General features: G+C 22.3%; 1 protein-coding gene across 2 annotated transcripts in view; it reads right to left on the bottom strand.

Moving 5' to 3' along the window:
• The window catches only part of LOC129607720 (optomotor-blind protein-like), a 102,550-nt gene extending 94,251 nt beyond the window's left edge, over positions 1-8,299 (bottom strand). For both annotated transcript variants that reach the window (XM_055518883.1, XM_055518884.1), the window contains exon 1: positions 6,592-8,299. In XM_055518883.1, coding sequence (XP_055374858.1) covers positions 6,592-7,721 — 1,130 coding nt within the window. In that variant the 5' untranslated portion in view covers positions 7,722-8,299. The remainder of the gene's footprint in view (positions 1-6,591) is intronic.
• Between the last annotated feature and the right edge of the window lie 7,392 nt (positions 8,300-15,691).

Genomic DNA, 15,691 nt, shown 5'->3' with positions numbered 1-15,691 from the left:
AAAGTGTTCATATTATAGGTAAACTTTAAGGAAATAGCGGAAATATTTGTCGTTTTCTATTTTTCCTTTTCTTTGTATTTGTTGATACCTAATGGGATAATTAAGGATGTTAAACAATATTGAAAATCTGCACACATACATATATTATGTATATACAAAAAAATTGCTGATTAAAGTAAATAAAAATATGTTCGAAATCTATATATATATATATACCTTTTCTTAACATCTTTTGAATTCGTATATATACGTGAACATTCTCTTACTTTTTTTTTTTATTTTAAGATTTAAAATAGAAAAACACCTGGCGCCCATTTATGTATAAAACATATAAAAGATTTCTTAAATAGTGAAAAATTTTATAAAAATAACTGTGATATTTTAAAATACAACCTACGTTTGAGGTAACAGATTCAGTTTCAGTTAAAAAAAATTTACCTATATAGTATTAAAATATTTGTTCCTCGTAAGTGTTTGAACAAATTAATTTATGGATACCTCTCAATTCCACTTCTCAATTGATCAAGTTAATAAATTGGATTTTTATTTGGAATCATGGTATATTTATGGTACACGTATAGGAAAATCCATTGGAGTAAAGAATTTTTTGTAAAATACGTACGTCATTTGTATTTTTTTGTAATTACGTCAATTTATATGAGATGTTCTAAAATATATAGGAAGTTCAAGAAATTTGAAAAAACAAATGAAATATCTACATCGAACTACATTGTGATATATTTCATAATTATTCAAATTATTGGAGTAATTAAAAATCACTTTAACCCTTTCAATTCGATTTTCGAATAGCGTAATTAGCACATGTTTCACATGTGGGGTCTTAAAATTTACTGTGCCGAATCGAACGAAATGGTATAACAGAGAATCAAATACAATGTAATTTTCAGCTCTTACGGATGTTTCGACTTTACTGGTACATTTTGTATACCAGCCGGTTCGAAAGGGTTAAAACTAACTTTGAATTCAAGCGATAGAATTGAATATAAACTTTGTCATACATTTTAAATTCAAAATAAATTCAAAATTTTTAGTATCTATGATTATATTTAGCCTCTACGAGTTGTTTTTACTGTAAGACCTTATTAAAATATATAAATATTGAATTTTATTTAATTCTCCATTAAAATTTAAATTATATAGGAAAATTTTTTTTTATATTTTAAAAATTAATTATTAAAAAAACAGAGGAAATATTAAATTTCAAAAAAAAAAAACACAAAATATAGTCTAGGTCATTGTGACAAAACAAAAACTCAATCTGATTATATAAAATGTTTTCTTTAAAAATAACCTCTTAAGTACGGTTAACAATGAATCGTCTGACGAGAAATTCTCCATTTTGATTATGTTTTTTTTTCTGTTAAATAATTTTAAGCTTTTTTTACAAGAATTCATGTACAAAGAAATAAAATTTAATTGCACATTCTTTTCCTATTTTACTTAAAATTCAGTATGAAAATGCAGTCAAAATTGTTTTATATAAAACTCTTATACTCTATATATACCCTTCCAGTCTGACAACAAAATTCAATTATCGCACATCGCCATAATATTTTGGTGTTTTTAAACCTATGAATGTATACAGAAAATTCTACAAATTAAATTTTAATTCATAAAAAAACGAAATTAATGTTTAAAACAATTGAAATCTGCTAAATTAACCTACTTAATGGAAAAATAGCAGGAAAAAAAATTAATTTAATTTTAATGATTTTTCTCATAAATTCTATTTTTTCATATTTTGATGTTGGTCCTCTATTAAATTTCCTCTGTACTTGTTTCAATTTTTTCTATTTTCAAATACACAATTTAATCAAAAAGTTAAATGTTGCCTCTATTATATTTTTTTTGCCTACTAAACCGCGACACGCTAAAAATACTAAAATTTATATTTAAAATAGCTCTCAATAAGTTCCCCCCATAATATAAAGGCTATAGTTGAATTAATTGAGGAATAAACAAAAAAAAAAATTAAAATTTCACTTAGCACTTTTCGCCTTCGCTTTTATTCATAAAAAAAAATCCATATATACTCCATCTCCAACCTTATACCCCCCCAGAAACATTTTAGTATACAATAATTCTAAAATTAGGAAAATAGGATAAAAAAAAAGGAAAACTAAAGTAAAAAACGTCATTTATTCAACTGTACTGAGGTGTGATAATCAAATGAATTTTTCAGTGAAGAAAATTTAATAAATGAAAAAAATTAAAATATAAGTAATAAAATTGTGAATTACAAAAAAAAAAACCCACCCCCAACTTTGTACCCACCAATTCTCTCTATATATATTTATGAAATTGGAATTTATTTTTTTTCATTTTCTCTATATTTGTTGGTTACACAATCTACCCACTTAAAATTAAATGAACATCATCAGCATCATCTCGATATGTAATACATATTCTACTTTTATATATGTAATATATATATGTTTTAAGCTGGTAAAATAGATGGTGTTATAAGTTGGTTCATGGAGTAGAAAACTTTGGAAATTACTTCGAAGGAAATTGAATTTAAATTAAATACTATGAGTAAATGAAATTATCAAACCCACTCAAGAAACTTAGGGATAATATTTTTAGTTGTATAACAATAAAAAAGGAGTTCTTTAATATAATTAAGAGGATAATTGAACTTGGTGTTATGTATAGATTTTAGAAAATAATTTTAAAAATATAAAATTTTAAAAGCGAAACTGTTTAATATGAATAAAATTTGAATATGCAACCAAATTAATCTATATATTCTATAGTATGAAGCTTCATTAACAAATTATAGGATTTTATTAAAAATCTTCGAAAATTTTCACTTAAACGTTAGAGTGGGAGTAAAATGAACGACACTTTCTTCGTCATTGAGTCTTAGCAATTTTAAAATGTAGTTTAAAAATTATTTATTTTAGACATACTAATAGCTACTGCGACAAGTCAATTTCCATAGAAATTATAGAAGGAAAATATTATACAGCTACATCGCAATATACTATTGAGTTACTTGCGTCTTGTACGAAGTTGAATGAACACTGAACATAACATCTTTTTTGTGTTAGAAACATTTTTAAATTTAAAAGGATCGTACCTATATAGGTTTTGTTATTTTTAATAATTTTAATAACAGTTTAATTAAATTAATATCTTTAAAGAAGTACAAAAATATTCCCATTCCTACAGTACTTAAGTTACAAATACGAATTGGCAGAAAATAATTTCTAGAGTTTTCAAATAAAATATTTAAATTCTACTTGGAATTAATTTGTGAAATTAATGAGAATTGAAAATTTCGTTTTTCTTGTAAATTTTCACAGGAAAATTATAATATTATTAAAAAATAAAAAAATGTAGATAAAATTTTAAAATTTACTTAAAATAGAAAAATTCTGATACTTAAAGAAAAATTATTTGCAACTTAAATTAATCGTTATAATTAAGAATAATGAAATATTAAAAAACACAAGAAAATTAGAACAAATTAACTAACAGAATAGTCGCATCTATTTTAACAATTCATTATATAAGTAATGAAATTATAGCAGAATAATATTTTAATTGATCCTACTAAGAATCGGATTCTAACACATCTATGCTTGGATACAATTAAATTTTTTATATACTTACTAATTAACTTGTCAATTAAACTTGATCTAGTACATTTTTTAAGATTTGATTAATTAATTTCAAATTGTAACAATAATTACTTACATTTAGTAAATAAATCTATTGCAAATAATTGAAAATTTAAGATGTTTACGTAAAATTGATTTTTTATAATAAAAAATGAGTCACTAGTTCTTCAAACTAAGCACAATGGCTGAAATGTATGACATTATTAAATTGGTTGCAATTAAATTAATCAATCTATAATTTTTAATCTATAAAATCAATGTTTAACTGATTTTAATCATCTCTAATTGATTTTTATTTAAAATTTAATTAATTTAATGTCTTAATATTTTTATATTCTATATTAAAAACATTTAATCAACAAATAGGAATATTATATAGGATTTCAATGAATTATTCAAGTAAACTGGACAAGACACAATAAAAATCAATTCCTTTGCATTCCTTTTCATTCAAAAAATATTTCTGTAGCAAAGTATTTAATTTTACATAAAGCTAAAGACAAAAACTTCAAAAAAATTCTCGACTAAATGAAAAATTGCAACAAATAATTTGATTAAATTGCAAATAAAACAATTTTAGTAGTTAATTATCACAATATTAACTGGCACAACAGTAAAATGGAACAGAAAACATTAATGGCAATATACAAAATTAAATTAAAATGGAGAAATAATTAATTTTTATAGTGAAATTACAATTTAATTATCACATTTTTTTTTTTAAATACGACACCATCTTAAGTAAAATAATTCACAATAGTTGAATGCTTTATATGTGAAATAAATTGGTCAATTTTACAAATAAATCTTAACAAATTCAGAGCAAGAAAAAAAATTTTCATTTCAATTTCTTATTTGAATTAAAATAATTATTACATACCAAATAATTAATTAAAATTTATATAAAATACACTCTCAATTAAGTAAGGCTTATGCAAAGTCAGTATAAGCTTAACTTGCAAATATGGTATTTAATTGAACTCACATTGCAATATACCATCCAATATTTAACCGGAATACATATAAGAAAAATTTATCATAATATTCCACTGCCATTTATGCCTAAATGATTAAAATTTGCAGATTTAAAGTCCTCATAGACCATAATTTCTAAAACTCAAATTTTCATTAGCACATGTTTTACTGGACTCTTGCGAATTTAAACTTAATTAGACAGAATTTATGGAATCTTAAATGCGTAAAAATTATTAAATTTTTAATTATCTTGCAAAATTCGTATTTGAACTCCTTCATGGTGGTAAAACTAACAAATTACAACAATTTATGTATTAATAAAGTATAATAGCAATAAAAATGTCATAAATCTTGTTATTTTCTTAAGAACAAAAAATCACATAATTAATTTACATGCATTCTAAGAATTTGATTTTCTGAATTAATTTCGAAAATTTAAACAATTTGTTTAAAAAAAATTTTCAAGCCCCACTCATCCCATAGTAATTATTACAAATACGAAGTTTGTGTGTGTGTATATAAAAACAACCCACAACATAAAATCAAATTTACTTAAAACAACAATAAATTTCTTCTCAAATCTTTATTAAAAATCTTGCATTTTAAGAAACCAAAGGAATAAGAATTTTTCTTCTGTTTTTTTTTTTTTTTTGGGTTTTTAAAAATTAATTTTCTGATCAAAAAAATCAACATATCGTTAAATTCAGATTAATCCCTACAATAAAATATAAACTGGCAAGCTTCTTTATAAATCCCAAGTTGCTTCACTCTTTATTATACGATCTAGCTGTGCTTTTGATTTTTATTTCGTTTTTACTTATTTTTGTATATAAAGCGCAGCGAAATAAATCACAAAATTAATTTACGAAAACGTTTAATTAATCGTAGCGAAAAAATATGGTGATTTTCAACAGAAAAATAAAAGCGCAAGATATTCAAGTATAGGGAATGAGATCAAAAACCAAAAACCAAAAAAAAAAAAAAGCATATACTAAACCCCACCAAGATAACAAATGAGACGATGACAAGATGAAAATTTTTTTTTTCAAGCAAGTACACAGCAGCAAAATAATGTCATGCCATACAAATTGCGATTCCATAAAAGAAGGCGAATTGTGAAACACAGGACTTTTCTTGGTACTTTTTTGCACTTTTTAAGGAAATTTTTACTCAAAATGTGAGATAAAATTTTGGTCTTTACACATTTTCGTTCTCATTTTTCTTTAAGTTTTATTAATTTTTTTTTTTTAAGTAGAAAATTAAAAAGATGCCGACATTTTTCTGACAATTTTAAGCCTTCTTTTTGTTTTTCTCCAACATTTTATTTTAATATGCCAAAACATATTTAGCGCCGGCTTTTTCTTTAAATGAAAAATAACATAGCAGATGTTTGAATAATCATCGAATAATCGACAGTACATTTTATTATTTCTTACAGCGTTTTCTTGAATTTTCAAATTTTCTCTTTTTGTCTTCGATATTTTTCTTACTTGGTTTTGGTAATTTCCGTTTTAATATACAAAATTTATTGCAATTATACAGAATTAAAATGCATTCTAATTAATATGGATCATAAAATTTCTTGCAATGATTCGCAAATTAAACGTTAATATCTGTGGCGCCTACATCGTTAAGAAGGCAAAACAATAAAACGAGAAAACAAAATAAAGAATGAAGAGCAAAAATATGAAATTTTTATATGAGAAAAGAGAGTAAAGCCGACGGCATTAAAAATATTATTTTGGGAAATTGAATTTTGAGAGTTTAGATTGAGATTAAAATGTCGAATATTATTATTAAAATGAACGTGGCACTATTATTAGTATAAATGCATCAAGTTTTTTGTAATAAAAAATTTCCTAATTCCTAATGTTGTAACAGTATTTTATGGGTATTTTCAATCACGTTAACGATCACTTATTAATAATTATTATATTATATAGAAAAATTATATATGTATAACACTTACCTTCCACTTTTTGTAATAACCATTTCGGTACCTAATTTATGAAATTTTTCCCATAATTCTTTACTTTCCAATGTTACTTTTGGATCATCAACAACACCATCATCTTCTGGTTGTAATGCCCTTAATGGTCTCATAGCTGGATGTAATTGATGTGCAGCAACCGATGATAATAAAACGTCTTCAGCTGTTGTATATGGTGTACCTAATGGATGATGAGCGTGTGGATGATGTGGTGGTAATTTAGGTAATAAACCACCTGGATATAAATGTGGATGTGGTCCGGCTGGACTACCAGCTAATGCTGCTAATGCTGCAGCTGGAAAATACGGTTGTGGAGGAAAAGCTGGTGGTGGTGGTACTGGTGGATGACCACCTGCTGTTATTGGATGTGGATGATGTGGATGTGGATGTTGTGGTGGTACTACTGGCTGTGGTGGTTGTACAACTGCTGATTGTTGTGTTGAAGGTACCGATGTCGTTTGATGATGTGACGATGACGATGATGAAGATATTGTTGGACTTAATTGATTTGAATGTGACTGAGAATGATGTTGATGATGATGATGATGATGGTGATGAGATAATTGTGTTGTATTATTGCTATTATTATTACTATTACTATTATTATTATTATTATTATTAGAACTAATAGGAGATGATGATGTTGATATCGTTTGATTTGTATTATTATTATTATTGCTACTATTATTATTGTTATTACTATTTAAACTAGATGTTATTAAATGTTGTTGTTGACTTTGTATTGTTGTTGAACCAACTGGTGAATTTTGACCACCAGATAAATTTAATTGTAATGAATTTGGTGTTGTAGCACCTTGTGCTGCTGTTATTGTTCCACTTATTGATGATGTTGTTGTTGATAAATTATTATTATTATTATTATTATTTGTATTAACACTATTATTATTATTACTGTTATTATTATTACTATTAGAACTAAGAGAATGATGTGACTGATGTGGGGGTGATGTTGTACCCGCCGTCAACAGCGATGATACGCTGAAGTCAGTGGGCCTTGGTAGCTGCAGGAATGGATGATATGCCATCCCATTCGCAAACCTACTGATGGTATCGTCAGATTGAAGTAATTCTTGGACGTCGTATCTCATCACATCACAATTTTATTAAAAAATTTTTTGTTATATAATATATTTATATTAAAATATTTAATATAATTAATTGAAATATAAATATTATTAAGAGTTGAGAGAGGTGATAAAATATTTTATGATTATTTTTGTTTTTTTTTTTGTCACTCAAAGCAAATATTATTTTATTTAATAATGTTATAATTATGTTTGTTTTTATTGTTTTACATTTAATTTATGAAATTTATATGCACTTTAAATTCTGTATTTTAATTATATTGCATTTTCAAATAAATTTTTTTAAATTTTTGCACTTTTACACACTGTTTTGTTTTCTTCTTTTGCTTCTTTATAAAATTTATTTTGTAATTTTTGTTTTATAATTTTAATATTTTATTTATTTGTATGTGTGTGTGTATATATTTTATAGATTTTATAATTTATTATTAATTGCACTGCTTTAATATTTATTTAAAATATTTTTTTGTAACTCTTATATTAAACTATTAAATAATGTATAATTTCATATAATTTTGTTATTGTTATACTGTTGGCTTCTTTATTTTATTTCACTTTATAAATGACTTCTTCTACATTTATTTTTGGCCATATTTGAAAAATTTTTGAAAAAAATTTTTGAATTTTTTTTGTATTTTCTTCATGAATATTATTTAAGATGTTTTCACACTCTTGAATTAATTTTAATTCATTAAAACATGGTTATAATATAGCCTCTTCTTATTTATTTCAATAATTTTAATATAAATTTCATTTCTCGCTTTTATTTTAAATTTCCTATAAATATTTGTGTATTATGAGTTAAATAACAAAAAATTATTATATTTCTAGATCTTCAATTTAATTTCAATTTGAATATTTTTTTGCTTGTCATATTTAAAATTTCGATTACTTTGATTTTACAAAAAAATTTTTATTAAATATTTTTTGTTTCTTCTGTTGTAAGTATACAAGTTTTAATTATACAAAAAATTATTTTGAAGAAAAACAACCATGTGTTTTGATATTATAGAATTTGCAATTATATATATATATATATATGCATATATGTATATATAATATTTATATAGAGACGCGAAAACACGCGCCCTATATCCCGTATATATAACAAATATTTTCAATATTGCAATTATAATGAATTTATTGCAACATTTTTTTTTTAAACTTAATTCTTATAATTGTTAAATTCAGTTCTAATTTTAGAATAATTTTAAAATTTATAATTAAAAATATTTTGAATTTTTTTTTTGTATATCTATACAATTTGCCAGATTTTCATCATATTTTTTGTGTTTTCTTAAGGATTCTCAATTCTTGGTTATTTTAAAAATTTCAACATTTTTTTGTTTTTATGTTAAAAAATTTATTTTTAATTTTATAATTTCTTAAATACACGTATATTAATTACATATATATATATATATTATTTATTATAATATAGAAAACGTATTCTAATTATATTTTAAACGGAATAAACAAATTATTATAGCAAAAAAAAAAAAAGAAAACAAATTAAGAAACAACAGAAAAAAAAAGACAAACGTTTTGTTTTCTTATTTTTATTTTGTTTATTTGTGTAGTATTGTTGTTGTTGGTTTTTTTTTGTTTTTTTTTTCAAACGTCAAACATACGTCGTTTTATGACACAAACTTCACGCCGGTCGATTGCGAACTGGTTAATACATACATTTCAAAATACAATACAACCCTATAAAAATATCTTTCAGATTTTATGCTTTTATTTTTTCTTTCTTCTTAATTTTTCTTATTTTTATTGTAGTTGTTGTTGTTCTTTTTTTCTATATTTTTCTTATACCATTTGTTATTTTCTTATTTCACCGTTTTCATATTCACATTCATTTTATTTATATTGTGTTTTAGTGTTGTTGTTGTTGTTGTTACGTTTTCATTTTTCTTTCCTATATAACGATTATATTATTACTGTATAACACATTTGTATATATAAATATATACACATGTATGTATATTATTACTATTTTATTAAAATGGAAAATACTATTTGTCAAAGATGTGTTAGTGTAATTATTAACGGAACGCATATGTGTTTGTGTTATAACGCAAACACTATCAAACCTTTATAATAGTCACATAAAATAGAGAACATTTATGACTACTATTACTATACTACTCATACTACTAAAACGTACATTTTTTATATTCCGTGATTATAACTTTTATACACACCAATACTATTATGCAAAAAATAAATGCAAGTGTATTTGAGTATTCTTTTCTTATTCATTTTTTTATTATATTCTATTTCATATTAACAAACCGAATACATTGAGAAAAAATATTTACTATATATAATATTGTTATATTTATATCCATATAACAGTTATAAATAATATATTATCATGGTGAAACATTCTGAACGAATACATGTATACATATACAAAGTAGTAGAGTTTTTTTTTTTGAAAATTTCTCTATACCTGAATTTTTATTCTTTTTGAATTAAGAAGAAGAGCTTTTTGATTAATTTCAAATTTATTTCTTCTCATTTTGTTATATAAAAATTTTTTTTTATCAATTTATTGTATTACAATTACATGCGAACATAATTTCAAATAAGAATTTTTAGATTGAGAAAAATTTACTCTTGTATTAAATTTTTTTTTTGTAATAATTTCAAAATATTATTCTACTGGTAAGACACAATAGTATAGGTGTAAAATAATATGTGTATAACAATTATTTTAAAATTCGTGTGGTGAATTTCGTTTAAAAAAGGGAAAATATAAGAATTTTTTGAAATAAACTAAAATACTTAGTGGTTTGCAAATAAAATGAATGGTTTAATTCAAAAATTAATTTTTCAAATTGGATTCTTATTTTTTATTATAATGTGGTGAATTTCATTTTGACATGTTAAATATAAGAGTCTGTAATTTAATATATATGTATGTATAACATTTTAATGTAAGTAAGAATAATATGTGTCTGTAAAAATTTCTTTTTAGAATTTTTATTTATTACAGAAAATTTATTTTCCAAGGATAATTTAATGTTAAAAATATGAAGATATATGAATGTAAGTAATTATACTGAATATCAAGATATATATGTAACTATGTAAAAAGCTCGCATATGGTGATATATACAGCAATGTTAGAACTTTATTCGAAATAATAAAATTAAAAAATTATGTAAAAAAAAAAATTATAAAAGAATACTAAAATTAAATAAGAAGAAACGTGTGAATTATTTATGTAGAAAAATGTTGGAAAATAATAAAGAAATAAGGATAAAGGAGAGAGAGAGAGAGAATTTATTTCCATTTCTTACGCTTTAAATTTTTGTTTTTTTTTTGCATGTTTTGGAATCTTTTTTCTCTTAAAGTTTATTATAATTTAATTTGTGTAATAATCGGAATGCAGGGTTAATGGAAGACATACATATCTATTTACATACAGTATTCGGATCCATATGCGTAATATTCAAGGAACTATAACTAACTATTCTCCTTCTTAATATATGGTTCGTGGCATGGAACGTCCAATTTTAGAAATGGACCTTAAATATTAAATATTTAATAAAATAAAAAAATTCAGCTAAAACTTAGTTAAATTTTTAAAAACTAATGATATGCCGTCGGAAAATTTTTATTACATTCACTGTTAATAATATAACCAATTTTATAATTTAAAACAAAATTAGAATAAGACCACATTCTATATTTAAAGTGACGCATGTTTTTGTCGAAATATAATAGGCTCAAAATAAACAAAAATACATTATTTGGATTGGCAAACTAAAATTGTTACAGTAAAATATCTTTTTATTAAATTTCTAATTAGATTAATTTTCTTTATGATTGTAAGGTTCCCTATATAAGCTTATGAGGAATATATAATTATTCCGTTCGAAACCTTTCATTTTTTTTATTATTTTATAATATTTGTAGTAAATAGTATTGTTTCTTAAGACCCTGTAATAAGTAAATTAATAAATTATGCTTTATATTGCATATTTTTAGGCAAAAGTGTAATTATTTAATTTATAAATGATGTTTGTTGCAAGTAATCTTAAATTTTTTTAATACTAGATTAAAACCTCTATCCAAATAATAAATTTTATTTACTTATTTAATACTGTTAATTAATATCACACAAACGAAGGTGTATGTCAATAGACTCATAGTTCTTTTTTGAAAATACATAATTATTGGGAGCAAGAAACTCTTTTAAAGCAAGCAAATTATTATTATTTTATGGCATTTTCATTAAAATTATCTTTAAAGGTCTAAATTATATTCTTAAAATGACAAATATAACAAAACTGGTATATAATGGCTTATGACGGCTAATAGACACACAATCAACTACATTGTAAATACATACTACAATATATACATATAATTTTTTTTTAATAAATATTTAATTATTCATATATAAAATCAAGAAGAACAACCAGAAAAGCAACAAAAACAAAAATCACATATATGTTGTACATAAATATTTCAAGAAATAAACACTTTTAATACAACACATTAAAAATTTTACACCTTAACTATTTTTTTTTTAAAAGGTGGTGAATTTTTATTTTTTTTTTTTTTAAATCAAATTCCCGATTTAACAAAATTTTTCTTTTCTTTTTATTATTGTTACCTATTATTTTATTATATACACCTTAGATCGTATATAACACACATATATATATATATATATATATATATATATATATAACTAAAAATTATGGTGTATATATGAATATATACCATAATTTTATTATTCTTTTATTCTTCTTTTAATATAAAATAACACTTTTCAACACATACTTCTTCTATAATTAGAATATCTAAACCATATACATTCAAAGAAAATATAGATATCTATATATACTATTATATATATGGATATATATGAATTTTTTATCCTTAATGTTATATATATATGAATGAAAAATATAATATTAAAATATTCTTGTAACAAAATAGCAACAACAATTTATTATAGGAGTATAAGAACAGTATAAAAAACAAGAAAAACAAAAATACTAAAGTGGTGTAAAATTTCATACAGGATGGTGACAATGAATAAAACTAGCCATTCTTTTAAAAATTTCATATATACATACATACATGTAGAATATTCACGCATATGTAGTATACTGAATTTCCTTTATGAATGCACTGAAAATAATACGAAAAATAAAAGAAAAATTTTATTTGATTGGAAAACTTAATGACAGAAAGAGAAAGAATCAGTTTTTTTGTTGAGAAATGAATGGAGTTTTTTCATTCTTTTTCTTTTGTTTTGTTGTTTTGTTTTTTTGTTCGTAAGTATTTTGAAAAATAGTTTGAAAAGAAAAGGATTATAATAGTTAAAATGAGATAGTTGATATTATATATACACGAGTATATGTACATAGGAAGGTATACTCTGCAGCTACACGTAGAGTATTTTCTACCCGTATAATATTAGAAATTATTAGAATTAAATATATGTATATATTAAATATATATATATATATATATATTATAAAAATAGAATGAAAATTGGGGTATTGAATGAAAATTGAATAGAAAATACAATATTATATTATGTGTGTGGGTACTAGAAAAAAAATAAATGAAAAAACTCCTCTTATTGATAAAAACGTGTATATACTATATATGTACTTATATATAAGAGAATTGTAAGGATGCATATTCAGAGATGTGACACCTTAACTTCAATAATAATAATTTAAAATAATATTATACTCAAAAATTGACCATACTGTTATACAAGAAGAGTAATTATATATATATATTATATAATTACTCTTCTTTATATATATATATATATATATATATATATATATATATATATATATATATCACAATGAATGTATATTATACATAATACTATATATATAAACTTTGATTATAACGAATGTATATCAATTTTTTTAAAGAAACCCGGCGGTATTTTGTGATTTTTAAAAATTATATATTACAATAATTTTAATGAAATATGTATAATTTTTCTTTCTATATAAATACACGTCTAAACTTCATTAAAAAAATAAATAACACAGAATAATTTTTTAATTCCATAATTTTTAAGAAACATCTAACAGCGTAATAGAGACAAGTTTGTTATACATTATTTCGCTATAGTGTTATATAAGTTTATATATACTTGATATATAAGGCTATATATGCTTGATATAATATATATATATATTTGAAAAGCTATCATCCAGTCTATCATCTTTCATCCAGTCCAGCTTTCTCATTTACTCTCTTCCTTTGAATTGTTTTCTAATATTTTAAACAATTATGCAAGTTTTATAAATATAAATAAATTTTATCCATATTTTAATTAAATATTTTGAATTCAAAATTCTCTTAACTTCAAATAATGACAATTATAATACTGAAAACTTGCTGATATATTAAAAATTATTAAAACTTCAAGTGGTGATATTTTTATTATACTCTAATTTTAAAACTTAAATTAATAAATTTCGAGTTAGAATATTTATAAATATAAATATATATATATATATATATATATATATATATATATATATATATATATAGCAAAGAATTTTCTAATAAGAATCTTTACTTTAATCTTAAAATCTTATTAAATTTCTCTCTCTCTCTATACTCTCTCAATGTCACTCAATTCCTATTATAATAATGTAATATTAGAGAAATCCAACACGCTATAAATGCGTTAAATGTTTTTTGTTTTTTTTTTTTGTTTAAACACAAAATTCTGAGGTGAACATATGTTTGTAAGATTATTTGTGTATTGTGTGTGTAAATAATACAATATATAATAATATACGTGTGCAATCTTGAAGAGATATAGATAGATATATATATATATATAATTTTTATTTAAGAATATACAAATATGGCCTCTTTTTTGAATGTCCAAGGGGTTAGTGTTAGTGGTGTAACATTAAAATAGAAAATAATAATAAAAACAAAAAAAAAAATTTAAAAAGTAAATAAAAAAATTTTTTTATTTTCTTTTCTGTTTGTTTTTCTTTCTGAATTCTCTTTTATTTATTGTTCTCCTTTTGTTTATATATAGGTAAAATGTTATATTGCATATACGTGTGGCTGATTGTATATCTTTTATTATTATTGGATTTTTTTTTTGTGTTGAAGGGAATGGGAAGTGTTTTAATATGTTTAGTTATAAAAATAGAAAGCCCATACATAAGTGTGTATTTATATAACGAATTTGAGTATATTACACGAGTGTGCATATATGAAAGTGTATATATATATATATATATAAATCTATTTTTATTTAAGAAAAAAAAATTAAGAAAAATTTCAAGAGCACAAAATTAAAGTAAAAACGGATAATTGAACTTTTTTTATATAAATTAAGATTTTCTTTTTTTTTTGTATAATAATTAGATTTTATTAAATTTTTTTTTATTTAATTCTGAAAGGTCTAAAACTATTTAAAATTTTTTTATTTATAGTTATATTTAAAAGGATAATAAATGAAAAATAATAGGATAATAACATGAATGAAATTATTTTTATAAGTTTTTCTATTATATTTTGAACTAAAAGTGTGTAAACTGTTATATATTTCCATATACTGGTATAAAATATCTTTAATTTAATAGTGAAAATAATAATTTTTGTCTTATATAACAGACATTCATTACTTATAAATGTTGGTTAGTGTAATAATATAATCTTCAATACCTAAATTATAATGCATATTATAAGTTGTAGCATTAAAATTTTTAAAATTTGTTATACAACACGTATACGTATTTGAAAAGGTTATTGAATTTATTTCAAAGAATACGAATTGATCTTATGACTATTTGTTATAATTGACACGGATTGTTATGTATAACAGTTATTTTATATGAATATGTTATACACGGATTAATAAATTATATTGAGCAAAAAAAAATCAACAATAATTTTACGAAACAACATTATACGCACAATAATTTTTAAAAATTAATATGAAATCC

The sequence above is a fragment of the Condylostylus longicornis genome, unplaced genomic scaffold, assembly GCF_029603195.1.
Source record: "Condylostylus longicornis isolate FDR11 unplaced genomic scaffold, ASM2960319v2 ptg000028l, whole genome shotgun sequence".
Taxonomy (NCBI): domain Eukaryota; kingdom Metazoa; phylum Arthropoda; class Insecta; order Diptera; family Dolichopodidae; genus Condylostylus; species Condylostylus longicornis.
This window is presented reverse-complemented; position numbering and strand designations above follow the sequence as displayed.